The sequence below is a fragment of the Ursus americanus genome, chromosome 17, assembly GCF_024610735.1.
Source record: "Ursus americanus isolate L20-20 chromosome 17, mUrsAme1.1.p, whole genome shotgun sequence".
NCBI classification, from domain to species: domain Eukaryota; kingdom Metazoa; phylum Chordata; class Mammalia; order Carnivora; family Ursidae; genus Ursus; species Ursus americanus.
In genome coordinates, this window is record NC_142143.1 from 40,335,744 (window position 1) to 40,350,876 (window position 15,133).

Here is a 15,133-nt window from a genome sequence, read left to right on the forward strand (position 1 = left end):
TCCTTCCTGGCGGTGAAAGTGTCCCACAGCCCGCGGCCGGAAGCCCTTCGAACCTTACGGGCCATGGCCGCTGTGGGGTCCGCTAAGGTGGCGTTGCAGGTGGCGGAAGTGCTGGAGACCATCGTGAGCTGCTGCGTGGGGCCCGAGGGGCGACAAGTTCTGTGTACGAAGCCCACCGGCGAGGTGCTGATCAGCCGGGATGGAGGCTGCCTCCTGGAGGCGCTACATTTAGAGCATCCCATAGCCAGGTACCGGCGTCCCACATTCCAGCTCGTTAGAGCGTCCCATAGCCAGGTACTCCTGTCCCACTCTCCTACCCAGAGTCGGGCACCCCAGGCCATCTCCCTGAACCCTTAACCTGTGCTCCTACGAAGACTCACCTTGGGCGAAACCAATGTATGCTTAGAGTTAGAGAGCTGTTCAGTGGAACGTTCTTTTAAAAATCAAATCTTAGCAAATACCCAAGAACATTTATTTCCCTCCTCCTCGCTCCACCCAACCCCAGAATCTTGAAATAGAGCAAAGTAAAACTTTGTAGAAAGTAAAACTAAAAACATCAGTCAAAAAAGACCGTCTTTTATGACTTTAATTGTGAAATTATGGTTTCAACTTGATTTACATGTGGGAAGGCAGCCCTCTGAAAATCTGAGTTGCTTTGTTTCTTTTTTTGTACAGGATGGTGGTGGCCTGTGTTTCCAGTCATCTAAGAAAAACAGGAGATGGTGCTAAAACATTTATTATCTTTCTTTGTCATTTACTCAGAGGACTTCATACAATCACAGACAAAGAACAGGATTCTTTGATTTCCAAAAATATTCAAACATATAGAAGGCATTGGAAAAATTGTTGTCAGTGGAAATTTATTTCTCAAGCTCTTCTAACGTTTCAGACACAAATATTAGATTATATTATGGACCACTACTTAAGTAAACACTTTTTGTCCATCTTTTCTTCATCCACTAAAGAGAGAACATTGTGTAGGAGCTCTTTAGAGCTGCTCTTAGAAGCATACTTTTGTGGAAGAGTGGGGAGAAATAATCACAACTTTATTTCACAATTGATGTGTAACTACTTTTTCAAGTGTATGGCTTGTGAAAGTGGATTTGAAGAAGTATTTGACTTAGTGGATGACTATTTTGTAGAGTTGAATGTTGGTGTCACCGGCCTTCCTGTCTCAGATTCCAGGATCGTAGCTGGGCTTGTGCTTCACAGAGATTTTTCTGTATACTGTCCAGCAGATGGTGACATAAGAATAGTGATAGTAACAGAAACCATTCAGCCTCTTTTTTCAACTTCTGGATCAGAGTTTATTCTAAATTCGGAAGCACAGTTTCAGACCTCTCAGTTTTGGATTATGGGAAGGACAAAAGCAATAATGACACATTTACAGAGTCAGAATGTAAAATTGCTCCTGTCTAGTGTGAAACAACCGGAGTTAGTTATTTATTATGCAGGACTGAATGGCATATCAGTGGTAGAGTGTTTATCACCTGAAGAAGTTTCTCTTATCCAGAGGATCATGGGTCTTTCTCCCTTTGTACTACCACAGGCCTCTTCACAGTATGAAATCTGTAACACTGCTTTGGTGAAATTTTGTAAGCCCCTTATCTTGAGATCCAAAAGGTATGTTCATCTTGGTTTGATTAGCACATGTTCATTTATACCACACTGTATAGTTCTTTGTGGACCAGTGCAGGGTCTTGTTGAACAACATGAAAATGCTTTACATGGAGCATTTAAAATGCTTCGACAGTTATTTAAAGATCTTGATCTAAATTACATGATACAAACCAGTGATCAAAATCATACGTCAAGTCCTCTTACTTGTAAGAATAGCAGAGAAAGTAATCCACTGCCAGAAAGTGTTAATGGCTTAATACAAAGGCCGTATCAGGGCACAATTGTAAAGAACAAAGGTAAACTGGCAAAAACTCAAACATATTTAAAAGTATATTCAAATCTGGTAGATCCAAGTATAGAATTAGAAACATACACTCCATGTTCAACACCAAAAGTGATATCAGCAGATACATACCAAACAGATGAAACACTGAGATGTTTATCTCCAACCAAAACCAGTATAATTGATGACAATGAGCCATTTATTGAGAGTAATTCTGCTAATTCAACAGCAGAAAACACTAGAATAGAAATTTCTTACGAAAATTTACAAGTCACAAAAATTGCTGGAAGGGGAAACATTTTGCCAGTGAGAGATAAGTCACTGGAGATGTGTTCTTCCCAGAGTTACTACTGCTCCACTCTACCAGCAGGTTGTGTTTTGCCAGTGGGTGGTAATTTTGAGATCTTGTTACATTACTATCTTCTCAACTATGCCAGAAAATGTCAGCAATCAGAAGAAACCATGGTTAGCATGATAATAGCTAATGCTCTTTTAGGCATTCCCCAAATCCTATATAAGTCTAAGAAAGGAAAGGACAGCTTTTCACAAATATATATAAGAACTCTCCATGCACTGCAAACCAATCAACCCATCGTGAGCAGTCAGACAGGTTTGGAATCAGTAGCTGGTAAATACCAGTTACTAACTTCAGTTCTTCAGTGTTTAACAAAAATTTTAACCATTGATTTGGTAATCAATATTAAGAGACAGCCTCAGGAAATGTATGATCAAGATTCAGAAGAGGAAATGTAAAATTGGAAGTTTTTTATTAACCAAAATTGTAATTCAACTCAAGCAATAAAGAAGGATGTGACAACTGATTCTCAAATCAATTCAATCTAGTTAGGAAAACATCAAAACTTAAAAAGTCTATAGAAGAAGTACACTGAGGCTAGCAGACATTCAGACAAATATTGGAAAACATGGAACAATTCTGGGGAGGAAGCCTTCCACATGGGGGAAGCCAAGATCCAGCTATGTCTTTCTTCCCCTTACAGGTGCCTATCTCAGCTCTGTATTAGTTCGTGTGTATGTTGGAGGGTGTTTACTTATAGCTCCTTTTTACTTGTCTGTATCTTTTTTTCACTCTCTTCATCCGTCCTCACCTTTCTGTATTTAGTTAGTTCATAGAATCATTTAATCTGAAATTTAGATGGGATCTTCAGATGTCATCCTATTTTAATGGTTTAAAATATAAAATATAGTGTTTACTTCATGTAAAATTTTTCTCTCATAATTTCTAGAGCAATGAATAAAAGTCTTGATTTTTTTTCTTAAACATATAAATTAAATTAGTTTTTACTTTTATATGTCCGCTTATTTATATCCGTTTTATGTGGAAAAGCCTGGATATATTTTTTCACTATCCGTACACCACTGAATATGTAACCGGAAATATGACTTTGTGCACTGTAAACTTACTTTCATTTCTGTAGTTAAAAGTTAGTTTCAGAAAGGCTATGAAATGCATACTATCATTTTCTCCTGTCCCCTAAGAGCTTGTAAAAATAATTCATGTATGTGCTGGCTTTTCTTGTATTTGGTGCATATAGTTCAGAGTTCAATAGTAATAAATAGTTCGAAAATCTTTCTTTCTTTTTTTTTTTTTGTACTTCAGCCAATTGGTTTATTTAAAAAACAAACAAACAAACAATCAAAGATGGGTAAAAGTGCATAGTTCACGCCATCATTCTGCAACAAGATCTGCCGTTTTTTGGCCTTCATGAAAAGTTCCTATTTCACTTAACTTTTTATACAGAGTTATTGTTTTATCTTCTGTTGTAAGAAATACTAAGTTAACATACTGTGCTTATACCTTCTTCAAATACTTGAAAAAAAAAACTTTTACTGAAAAAAAAGTTTGAGACTTTGACATTCATTTCTGCACAACATTTAAATAAAGATTTGATTATGCAGTGGTAAGCTTCCACCTATACTTTTAGAAAAGGGGTCTAACACCAAATTCTCACTTAAGTTTTGAGTGCACAGAAGTTAATCATGCTGTGAATTTTCCCTGAAGACCTTGACAGCTTTGCAGAGGGTGGTTTCAATGCTACACCCAAAATGAAAGTTATGATGATTTACATATACTTTGCTTTCCCAACTTAGTGTTCAAACATTACATAGACTGAAGAACAACTTCATTCCAAAGACTTTCCATTTGAACAATGCAATCATGAATGCATTCCAGGGAGACAACTCTAATGTTGTTTAGGGTTAATTCAGAGTTACTAAGGTAAAAGGATGTAATATACTCTATACATAGTTGCAAAACAAACAAAACACAACACTTAAAGCATTATGTTCTCAGAGAACACGAGTCTTGCTGTACCCTTGCACACAGGATTCCCTGCACCCTGGCTTGAGACCTTTATCAGCAATAAGCCAAGTATGTGAGGAACGGCAAGCGCTAACCGTGGTATACACAGTGCAAGAACGGATTTCCTTCGCCAGCTGGACTTATTAGTATTTTCAGTCTTTTTAAGTCTTTCAAATTCTGGAGAACAATGAATGTAACATGTTATATTCCCATAAAAAACTGGTATGACCATGCCCAATATTTTTTTTTTAACCCAGGCCAGAAAACAGAAATCAGTCACTGCAATTATTGCAATATAAAATTTAAGTAGGAAAGTAGAAAATTTCTACGTTTCGGGCAAGTATGACATCTGATTGAGACTTTCACAGTCACGATCTTAGTCACTAACAATGTCACAAGACCTGAGAGTCTCGGGATGGCTTTTCATTAGGAAAAAGTCATATGTGGAGTAGCACTGCAGCAGCTCCCAGATACCAGGGTCTCCTAAGTTTGGAGCCTACCTTTCCTGCTGCCTTTTTTGCCCTCCTTTCCACTCTTGCGGGAGCAGGTTTAGCTGATGACCTCCTCTTAGACTCCTCCTTTGCCACTGGGTCTGCGGAGCTGACCTTCCTCTTGGGCATCGTGGCAGCGGAGCAGGCGCGGGCTGGGTCGCACCTGAGCCTTTGCGAAGCTGGGCTGCCTGCTCGCAGCCGCCATCCGCAGAAAATTCTTTATTTCTAGTGTGAGTTTTACAATATATTTCATTTTAAAGGTTTATAAGCGCATGTAATACTATAGTTCTCTGCAACACCCAAAGCACAGCTATGTTTGTACCAAGTATTCAGAAGCTCCTGTTGTATAAAACCACTACCTTCAATCCATTCTCTTAAATACATGTTTCCAACTGATAAATTCAACAAATTTTTTTTAAATTTATTTTAGAGGGAAAGAGAGTGGGGTAGAGGAACAGAGACAGAGGGAGAGAGGGTCTGAAGCCGACTCCACCCTGAGCTTAGGGTTTGTGGCTGGGCTGGATCTCACCAGCCTGAGATCACAACCTGAGCTGAAACCAAGAGTCCAGACTTAACCGTCTGCACCACCCAGGCGCCCCACGAATTCAACAAATTCTTAATGAGTGCCTACTCTGCCAGATGCTGAAGACACAGGGGTAAAGAAATAGCTGTGGTTTCAGCCTTCATGCCCCTGTCCTGAAAAGTTAATGGATATGACTACTTGGATTGAGATTAAAGTTAGGAAACCAGATTTTGAAATTCTAATTACAGTAAAACTTGAAAAAGTGGTGACTAAGAATGTATTAAACTGTAACATCTTTAAAAAAAAAAAGAAAGAAACTAACATCCTGTGGTAGCTCATGATCTTTTACATTAACTGTAACTTCATTTTTAAGGTTAATATGATAATATTTCATTTCTGTGATTATGGGGAGAATAAATTAGCTCTGGTGTTTTTGTTTTTTGTTTTTAAGGAGGTGCCACACCCAGCATGGAGCCCAACATGGGGCTTGAACTCACAACCCTGAGATCAAGACCTGAGCTGAGATCAAGAGTCAGACGCTTGACTGAATGAGCCACACAGGTGCCCCAATTAGCTCTGTTTCTTATACTGAATTCGTAGATGTACGAACCTACTGTAAAATTGCTGTACAATTTTTTTCCATTCACTTTTTAAATTACCTGTCAGATCATCTGATAGTTTTGCTTTACTTTGTTGTTGTTACTTTAAATACTTCATCACTGAAGGCATTCAAAGACTTCCAGACGTGCCCGGACATATGACCTTGCATATGATACACATTTTATTAACTATAAGTCATCAGGAGCCCAGAAGTCCCGTTGTAAGCTGGGCCTGGGTGCTTGTATGTTTGGCACCTGGTCTAATATCTAGCACATAATAGTAGCCAATAAATGTCTATTGAAGAACTGTTTGTTGACTGAATTGATCCTCGTAGATGAGGTCATAATTATTTCCATCAAAGTTTCATGGGGAAGGATCTGTTTTGGGGGAGAAAGAGCAGAAAATATAAAATAGGTCCACACAAAGCAATCTTTTCTCTTTTAAATCTCTTCTAATCTCTTTTTTTAAAAATCCCTAAAAGTGGTGATAGAGCTTTCATGGATTATCTCTATCATTTACAGAATAATACCAGCGAGTTTACATCACCAAGGTAGACAGAAGAGCTCTTTATTTTATTTTTTTTTAAGATTTTATTTATTTATTTGACAGCGACAGAGCACAAGCAGGGGGAGCAGAGGCAGAGGGAGAAGCAGACCCCCACTGAGCAAAGCCAGATGCAGGACTTGATCCCAGGACCCTGGGATCATGACCTGAGCTGAAGGCAGACACTTAACCGACTGAGCCACCCCAGTGCCCCCAGAAGAGCACTTTAAAAAGTTTGTTCACATTGTACTTAAACCCTCTTCCACAAAGGATTTGAAGTGACCTACAATAAGATCAGACAAAATTACTGTAAAATCTAAATATAAAGAATCAAGACCAAAGAAAACGTAAAGATAATTAAAAGTCAAGACCATGTTCCTGTTTTCTGTTGCTGCATAATGAATAACCTCAAAACTTACCAGATTTGAACTACTATATTATTACCTCTCATGCTTGTGGGAGTTGCCTGGCCTTAGGGGGACAGCTTCCACTGTATTCTGTTGGTTCAGGCCATCACAAAGGTCAGCTGAAGTTCAAAGACAGAGATCATAGGCCCCACCACTCAAGGGGAAGAGTGTCAATGTCACATTTGTAGAAGAGCATGTGGGATGAGATATGTTGAAGCAGCTATTTTGGAAAATAGGATCTACCACACCATGGAAGGGGGAAAAGGACAAATATGCATTAACTTCTCAACTGAATTTTTTATTACTGTGTTCTGAGGTTACATGACCACCTCCCACAAATACATTTACCCAATAACTTTTATGAACCTCCTGATTTTTTTTTAATTGGGCCAGCACAAGCTATTTTTATTCTCCAAACAATAGGCATTAGATTGTTGAATAGCCATAACTATGTTAGCCAGGGAAGCTGTTTAATCATATTATACTAGAAGTGGAGCGGCATGTTATCCATGTTTCAGACTAAGAGAGAGGAAAGGGGGATGCAATTTGAGCCTAAACTTTTATCAAATATTGTTTACCCCTCTCAAAAGTAATAGAATATGTCAGCATGGCCAGCAGAGAAAATGAAACCTACAGCTCAGGAACCATCTCTCTGTTCCTGCTTTATGTTATAGTTATTCAATGCAGCTTTGTAATAAAGGGATTGGTAGCAACCTAAGCTCTAAGTGAATACACAAACTAAGGGGGTAGGGGCAGTAATTTGGCGGGGGGAGAGGACATACATAGGGAAGGGGTGGAAAGGTGATTTCTCAGTATACCACTACATGCTGATAATTCCAGATTTATTCTCCTAGCCAACCTCTTCTATGAAGCCCCAGCTCACTCACTGAACTGCCAACCCAGTCTCTACTTGAAGACTCACCCTTAACTTGTATAGAACAGAATTGCTATTTCCCATCCCCTAAAAGTGTCCCATCTCGGTTAATGGCATCCACCACTCTCCCACATGCTCAGGACAAAAACCTAAGAGACACCTTGACTCTAAACTTTACTTCACATTCCATAGCCAGTCTGTCAGCAAATCCTTCTGGCTTCACGTATAAATTAGATTTCAAATCCACCCATTCTCACAATTGTTGTCCCAGCCCAAATCACCTCATCTCTTATCCACAGCAGCCCTCCTGTGGCCTTTGCTTCTATCTCATCTTATAATTCTCGAGAGTGATTTCCCTGCAACTTTTTATTTAAAAACATTTTTTTGAACGATTTATTTGAGAGAGAGGGAAAGAGAGAGCGCATGAGAGCATGCACGCATGCACCTGTAGCAGATGAGGGGCAGACAAGAGGGAGAGAGAATCTGAAACAGACTCCCCGCTGAGCCCGGATCCCCACGCGGGGCTCCATCCCACAACCCCCAGATCACAACCTGAGCTGAAATCTAGAGTCAGATGCTCAACCAACTGAGCCACCACCTAAGGGCCCCTATTTAAACAATTTTAAACCCACGGGGTGCCTGGGTAGCGCAGTCATTAGGCGTCTGCCTTCGGTTCAGGGCGTGATCCCAGCGTTCTGGGATCGAATCCCACATCGGGCTCTTCCACTGGGAGCCTGCTTCTTCCTCTCCCACTCTCCCTGCTTGTGTTCCCTCTCTCGCTGGCTGTCTATCTCTGTCAAATAAATAAATAAATAATCTTAAAAAAATTATTAAAAAAAGTTTTAAACCCACAAAAAAAGTTGAAAAAGCAAACAATGAACACCTACATACCCTTCTTCTAGATTTATCGATTACCATTTTACCCCTTGTTCATGTGCACACAGCCACACTCACAAACACACATTTTTACTGAACCATTTACTGAAAGTGAGTTGAGGACATTATACTTTATCCCTAAATACCTCACTATGTATTTCCCATGAATAAGGACTTCCCCTACATGACTGAATGATTCTTTTTAAATGCAAATCATCATGTCATTACCCTGCTGGAAACTCTCCAGAGTTTTTCTTTCACACAGAATGAAACCCAAATGTATCATAATCTGCAAGGCTCTACACCATCCGTCCACTGCTTATCCTTTAGATGACATCTCCTACCTGCCTCCCTCTAGCTCTCTCCCCACCAGTTACACTGACTGTATCGGTCAGGACAGGTGATGCCATACTGAGGTAACAACTCCAAACCTCAGAGGCTTGACACAATACAAATTTATTTCTTGTTCACAATTATGTCTTCTAAGGGTCAGTCAGCGACCTTGCCCACCTTGTTGTCTTCCTCACTCTTAGATTGTGGTTGACGGAGCAGTCACTGTCTGAAGCATTACCAATCTTGCCAGAAAGAGAAAAAAGAGCTCTATACAGCCTGTTGGCTCTGTCCGTAAATGGCACGTGTCATTTCTACTCATGCCTTATTGTCCAAAATAAGTCACATAGTCCAACCCATCCACAGAAGAAGCAGTTAATGCAGTCTTACCTTATGCCTGAAAGGAGAGAGAACCAGAACATTTGGCAAACGACGCTGCTAATGAGTCCCCACACTGGCCTTTCTGTTCCTCGAACATGCAGGTACATGCCAACCTCTGAGCTTTCTACTTGCTGTTCTGTCCACTTAGAACTCTCTTCCCCACTAATCTTCATATGGCTCACCTTCTTACTTCATTCAGATATTTCTGCCTTAATGTCACCTCCTCAGATATGCCTTTCTTGCCCTTTCCATCTAGAATAATACCATATTCCTTCCCCTCACCTCCCTCATTCACTGTCTTCCTACCTTGTGAAGCTTTTCTTGAAGCACAGACCTCATGTTACTAGCATGTGTGTTTATTTTTTTTGTATTGGCTGCCTTCCCCACTAGAATGGAAACTCCATGAGGATTTTGACTTATTCACTTTCATATTCCCAGCATGTAGGATAATGCCTGGCCAGGTAGGCACTTGAGAAAGTTCAGTGAATGAATGAATAAGACCATACTGTCTAAAATGGTCCATACCATCTAAAAGACTAAGTCTTCCTTCTCTTGAGCAATGATCAGATAGACCCAACCAACATTTGCCTCAGTGACTCCATTTTTGTTTGTTTTCAATGCTACCTAAATTCTGATGGACACAGTGTTTTCCTAAAATAGTAAATCACTGCAGAGCCCTACTGGCCTAGAAGTCATTCTCTTTCCTCCAGGTGACTTAGCATGTTTCTATTCTACACAATCATTTGTTCATTTTAAAGGGTAGGCCTCAGTAGGAAATGTGCATTTCCAAGTCAGTGTCAGAAGCCTCTCAGTAGCCCCATGTATTGATGACATACTGTGTTAGGGTTGAATTGCATTTATGCTTAGGTTAACAGTGTGGTAAAATATGTGTCTTCCTTTCAGTCTCTCTCATTCACTACTCCTTTGGGTATTTGCATTTAGCACCAGGTAAAAGAGAGGCATTCTAATCCCCCCCATCACCTATGCCAGATCTTATTATAAACAGGTATCTCAGTGAAAACCTCCCTGATCATTCCAACAGGCGTCCTTACGCCCAGATTAAACACACCTAGTTAATGATTGGGGAGTTCTAATTATGATGAACTCCATTATCTGTCCCCACTATAGAGAAATCCCTGCTGCAACGCCAGAAATGTCCATTTTCTTTAAACAGGGAGTCCCATGGTATAATTAATATTAGTACATATTCCAGGAGTGCTTGGGTGGCTCAGTCGGTTGAGCATCTCTTGATTTCGGCTCAGGTCATGATCTCAGGGTCATAAGATCAAACCCCAGGCTCCATGCTCAGTGGGGAGTCTGCTTCTCTCCTTCTCCCTCTCCCTCTGCCCTTCCCCCCAACCCCAGGTGTGAACGCTCGCTCTCTCTCTCAAATTAAATAAATAAATAAATCTTTAAAAAATATATTAATACATATACCAAAAGTAGATTTATGCAGAACCTCTTGAGACTTCACTTGTATCACAATGCACCCATCATTTTGTACTTAATAAACTCCCATACTGAATTCCACTATATGTCTTAACATTTATATTACCTTGTAATATCATTAGCTTAATAATTAGTAAGCTTATATAATTCCCCAGCTAATAATTTCTACATTCCTACATGGACAAATGATAACTCGGGCATTAACTAAAAAGGAAGTTACCTAATGTGCTCCTTCAGAAGACTTTGTCGGTTATTTGGTAAAAAGAAGCCCATTTATACATTTCTACTATTTGCCACATTTTATTCTAACCCTTTTGACAAGTAAAAAAGGAGATTTTTTGTATATACAGAAGAAGAAACAAAATGAACTGCGTAGCAAAAATAAAATAGGGACATTTTATAGAATGTGTTTATGTGTTACACTCTGAGGCACAGTATCGCACCATACATTCTGGGTTTTGGTGATTTTTTCCCCCTGTTCTGCTTATCTCTATACTCTCTTCCCCTCCTCGTTTCACATTGTATCCCACCCCACCCTCCCGAACTAGGCAATCCTGTGAGCCACCTACCAGGTATCCTTCCTTATCTTTCACTATGCTGCTTATAAAATTAAATAAAAATGTGCATGCATATTGATACATGTGCATTCTGATTGGTTTTGACCTATTTGGTTGAGACTTCTCTCCACTTCTTGCTTCACACACAGCCCATCCCAGGAGGCAGAGGGACAGCACCCACATGGCCTGAACCCTTTCCCCAGACTCCACTCATCCCACCAATGGGGAAGCAGGCCCCGAGAGAGGAATAGAGAAGAGAGGCCAAGTGCCATGTCACAGACCGCTGACCTCCCACTGGGGGGTAGTGGGATGGGCTTGAACTGGACAGGAGGCCGAGATTTTAGTAATCTGCTCTCAAAACAACCACTGGAATGGGCTTCATTTAGCCAAAAAGACCCAGGTGCTGTTACTTGGCATTATTAATTTTTTTTTTCCAGCTCCAGGGTGAATGGAGATTCTTAAAAGCAAAGTTATTGAGAAAACCAGTGTTCCATGTTCTTTGCCACTGAATAGCAATTCTTAAATCTCCACAGACATAAGGTGGGATCACTGACAAGAGATGGAGAGACATCTCTCTGCAGAACTTTCCATGGCCCAGCAACATTCCTGCTTCCAGGTGCCAGAAGACCTCAACGTAAATTGGCTGAAAGAGTCCAATACTCGTGAGGAAGGAACTCGTGGCAATGCTTTAATAAAGAAAGACAATAGAGGTGAGTGGAGTGATTAGATGAAAGGAATGTTTTATTAATTTGGGAAAATGGAAGCAATAGAAGGAGAAAGGGAAATGAGTCAGTGTTTCTAGAGTGATGGGATGAAGATATTCGGTCTAATCAGCATAGACAGCAATACCACTGGGTACCATGCAGATAAACAGCTTGCAGTGGCTAATTAAGCTTGTATGTTGAGATTTGTGCTTTTATGTCCTATTTAAGAAATCTTTGCCTACTGCAAGGTATGAGCCTTTGGAATGGTAACTAGGAAATCTGAGCAAAATACTGAATTTCACTAATTCCTTCATATATATACTAAATATAAATATTTACACTATTAAAGTTGTATAACATGTGAAATATTAAACAAATATATGGAATATATTAAAAATGAGCATTCTAGGAAAATGCATTCACACTGTGAAAACTAGTGTACAATACGATAATAATGAGTTAAAGAATAAAGAAAAAAGTTGTCTCTGTTTTAATTTATAACAAACTTGCCTCAATCTACTCTTCCAACAAATTGTCTTCACAGAGACTCTTGAAATAGTTCAAGACTATAACGTCTTCATTAGAATTGCCTTTTTACTTACCATTCTCCCAGAAACTCCCCCAGTCAGCGGCGTCTTTGGGAATCCAGAAAGCAACCTCCTGAAACTGTCACATGAACCAGTCTGCGAAGATTTCATAATAGCAGCCAGATGATTTTGCATTTGCCATGCTAAGCATCTTTAGGAGACAGCGCGGTGTGGTACAGAGAACGTGCACTTCGGAGTCACATGACCTGCGTGGGGATCCTGCACCTGCCATTGCCTGGTGGTCTGACCTTAAACAAGCTACTTACGCTTGCTGTTCTTTATTTCCCCTATCAGTTCTGTCAGCTACTATTGTGTAACAAATGATCCTCAGACTTAGCCGAGTGAAACAGCAAACATCTGTCCTCTCACACAGTTTCCCTGGGTTAGGAATCTGAGAGGGACTTAGCTGGATTGTTCTGGCTCAGGGTCTTTCGTGAGTGTGCAGTGAAGACGTTGGCTAGGACTGGAGGCTTGACGGGGGCTGAAGGATCCAATTCCCTCACTGACATGGCTGTTGGCAGAAGGCCTCGGTAACTCACTACGTGGGCTTTTTCATAAGGCTGCTCACGTGTCTGCATGACATGGCAGCTGGCTTCCCCCCGACTGGGTGACCCCAGGGGAAGCAAGGAGAAAGTGCAATGCCTTCTATGATACCGTCACTTCTGCTGCATTCTATTCATTAGAAGTGAGTCACCGAGTCAGTGGGAGGGAATTAGAGTCCACCTTTTAGACGAAGGAATGTCAAAGAATTTATGGTTTAAGATTATCACATCAGAAAAAAAAATCATATCAGTAAAACAGCAATAATAATATTGATTTTACTGCACTCTTAAAGAATCAAAAGCAAATATCTAGAACACTGCTGGTTTCAAAGTATATATTCATTTACTTAGTCTTTATTGAGTACCTACTACCATACTCTGTGCTCAGCATAAGATCATGGTCCCTGCCCTCACGAAGCTCACACTTTAAGGGGAAGATAGACATCAATCAAAGAATACACAAACAAACGTAAGGTCTCTGTGCTCAATGCAATGTAGAGGGATTGGAACTACTCAGGAAAGGTTTCTTTGAGGAAAAGATGTCAAAGCTGAGATCTCAAGGATGAGTAGGGGTTGCCCAGGTGCAGAAGAAAGAGAAGAGTATTCTAGCTGAAAGGGACGACAGGGTTAGACCTTGTGGGTAGGAGTGCAGAGAGGACAAGGAACCGGTCGGGCTGGTGTGGCCATGGCGGAGGACGAACCATGTGTAGGGCAGGGGGTGTAACCAGGAGCCAGCCTCTGCTCTGCTTACCTCTGTCTGTCATGAGAGCGCTGATGGCCAGGGAGTAGGGTTGACCACAAAGGGTGTGAAAGAACTTTTGGGGATGATGGACTGTTCTGTATCTTGATCACAGTGGTGGTTGTAAGACTCTATGCATTTGTTCAAACTCAGAACTGTAGACTAAAGAGAGGGTAAGTTTTACTCTATGTAAATTACCTCTCAGTACACCTGAGTTTAAAACAGTATGCTTTCATGCAAGCACTTTATTGGACATTTAATTTTTCTATAATATGGGTTTGGATGTCTTCCAAACAGGTTTAATGCCCACAGTATCAACAGAAGAGTGTCACACTGAAGTCTGACCTATCTGTCTAGTGTTTTTGTAGCTAAGCCCTGCATGCAGTCCGTGGGAGTGAGCTCTATGTGAGTGTGTGTGTGTTCTGGTGGGGGAATAGACACATATCAGAGTAAACTAAATATAGTATAGTTTTTGGCACTAAAAGGAACATGTTTTCACAACTATGTAAAGTATGATAGGAGGGAAAATTTCAGAGGTAATAAATTAAGTGCTTTAATGTAAATGCTGACTTTTTGGTTGCTCTATTTCTATTCTGAAAAGATGTTGCTGTGTGAATGCAGTTCTAAGATCAACAATAATACTTAACAATGGAATTTAAGAGACTGTTATTTTGTTGCAAAACCAATAACAGGTATGAAGCCAAACAGGGTTCCCTGTTACTACTCCCCTCATCCCATGAGCCATTGGGGAGTTTGCTGTGGCTATTGGCACAAGGTATGTCAAACTGGGTGGTTGTACCACAAACAGAACTGTATTGTCTCACAGTTCTGGGGGTCAAAGTCTAAAATAGGAATCAATAGGGCTGTGGTCCCTCTGATGACTCCAGGGGAGAATCTATCCCTTGCCCCTTTCAGCTTCTGGTGGCCACAGCACTCCACTCTTTGCCTCCATGGTCACATTGCTGCCACCAATCCTGCCACATTCGCATAAGGACACTTGTCATTGGATTATTTAGAGCCCACGTGGATAATCCTGGATAAACACCTTCTTGAAAAGTCCTTAACGTAATCACATCATTTGCCATATCAGTAACACATCTGGGGTTTTTGCCATAAAGGTAATATTCACAGGTTTTGGGCATTAGAATGTAGACAGATTTTCTCTTTTAGATTTTATTTCTTTATTTGAGAGAAACAGAGAGCACAGGCAGGGGGAAGGACCGAGGGAGAGGGAGAAGAAGACTTCCCACCAATGTGGAGCTCAATCCTAGGACCCTGAGATCATGACAGGAGCTGAAGGCAGATCA

At 40.6% G+C, this 15,133-nt stretch overlaps 1 protein-coding gene across 1 annotated transcript; it reads left to right on the forward strand.

The window, feature by feature from the left end:
• BBS10 (Bardet-Biedl syndrome 10) lies at positions 1 to 3,492 on the forward strand. The gene is made up of 2 exons (XM_045811142.2): positions 1 to 248; positions 676 to 3,492. Exons 1-2 carry the CDS (start codon positions 64 to 66, stop codon positions 2,654 to 2,656), a joined length of 2,166 nt encoding a protein of 721 aa, XP_045667098.1. The 5' UTR covers positions 1 to 63; the 3' UTR covers positions 2,657 to 3,492.
• Positions 3,493 to 15,133: the final 11,641 nt, after the last annotated feature.

Excerpts from the sequence above, each read along its gene's own strand:
- BBS10 (XM_045811142.2), top strand. The coding sequence starts at position 64 with ATGGCCGCTGTGGGGTCCGCTAAGGTGGCGTTGCAGGTGGCGGAAGTG. Across the intron at positions 249-675 it reads TTAGAGCATCCCATAGCCAG|GATGGTGGTGGCCTGTGTTT; the intron begins GTACCGGCGTCC and ends TTTTTTGTACAG.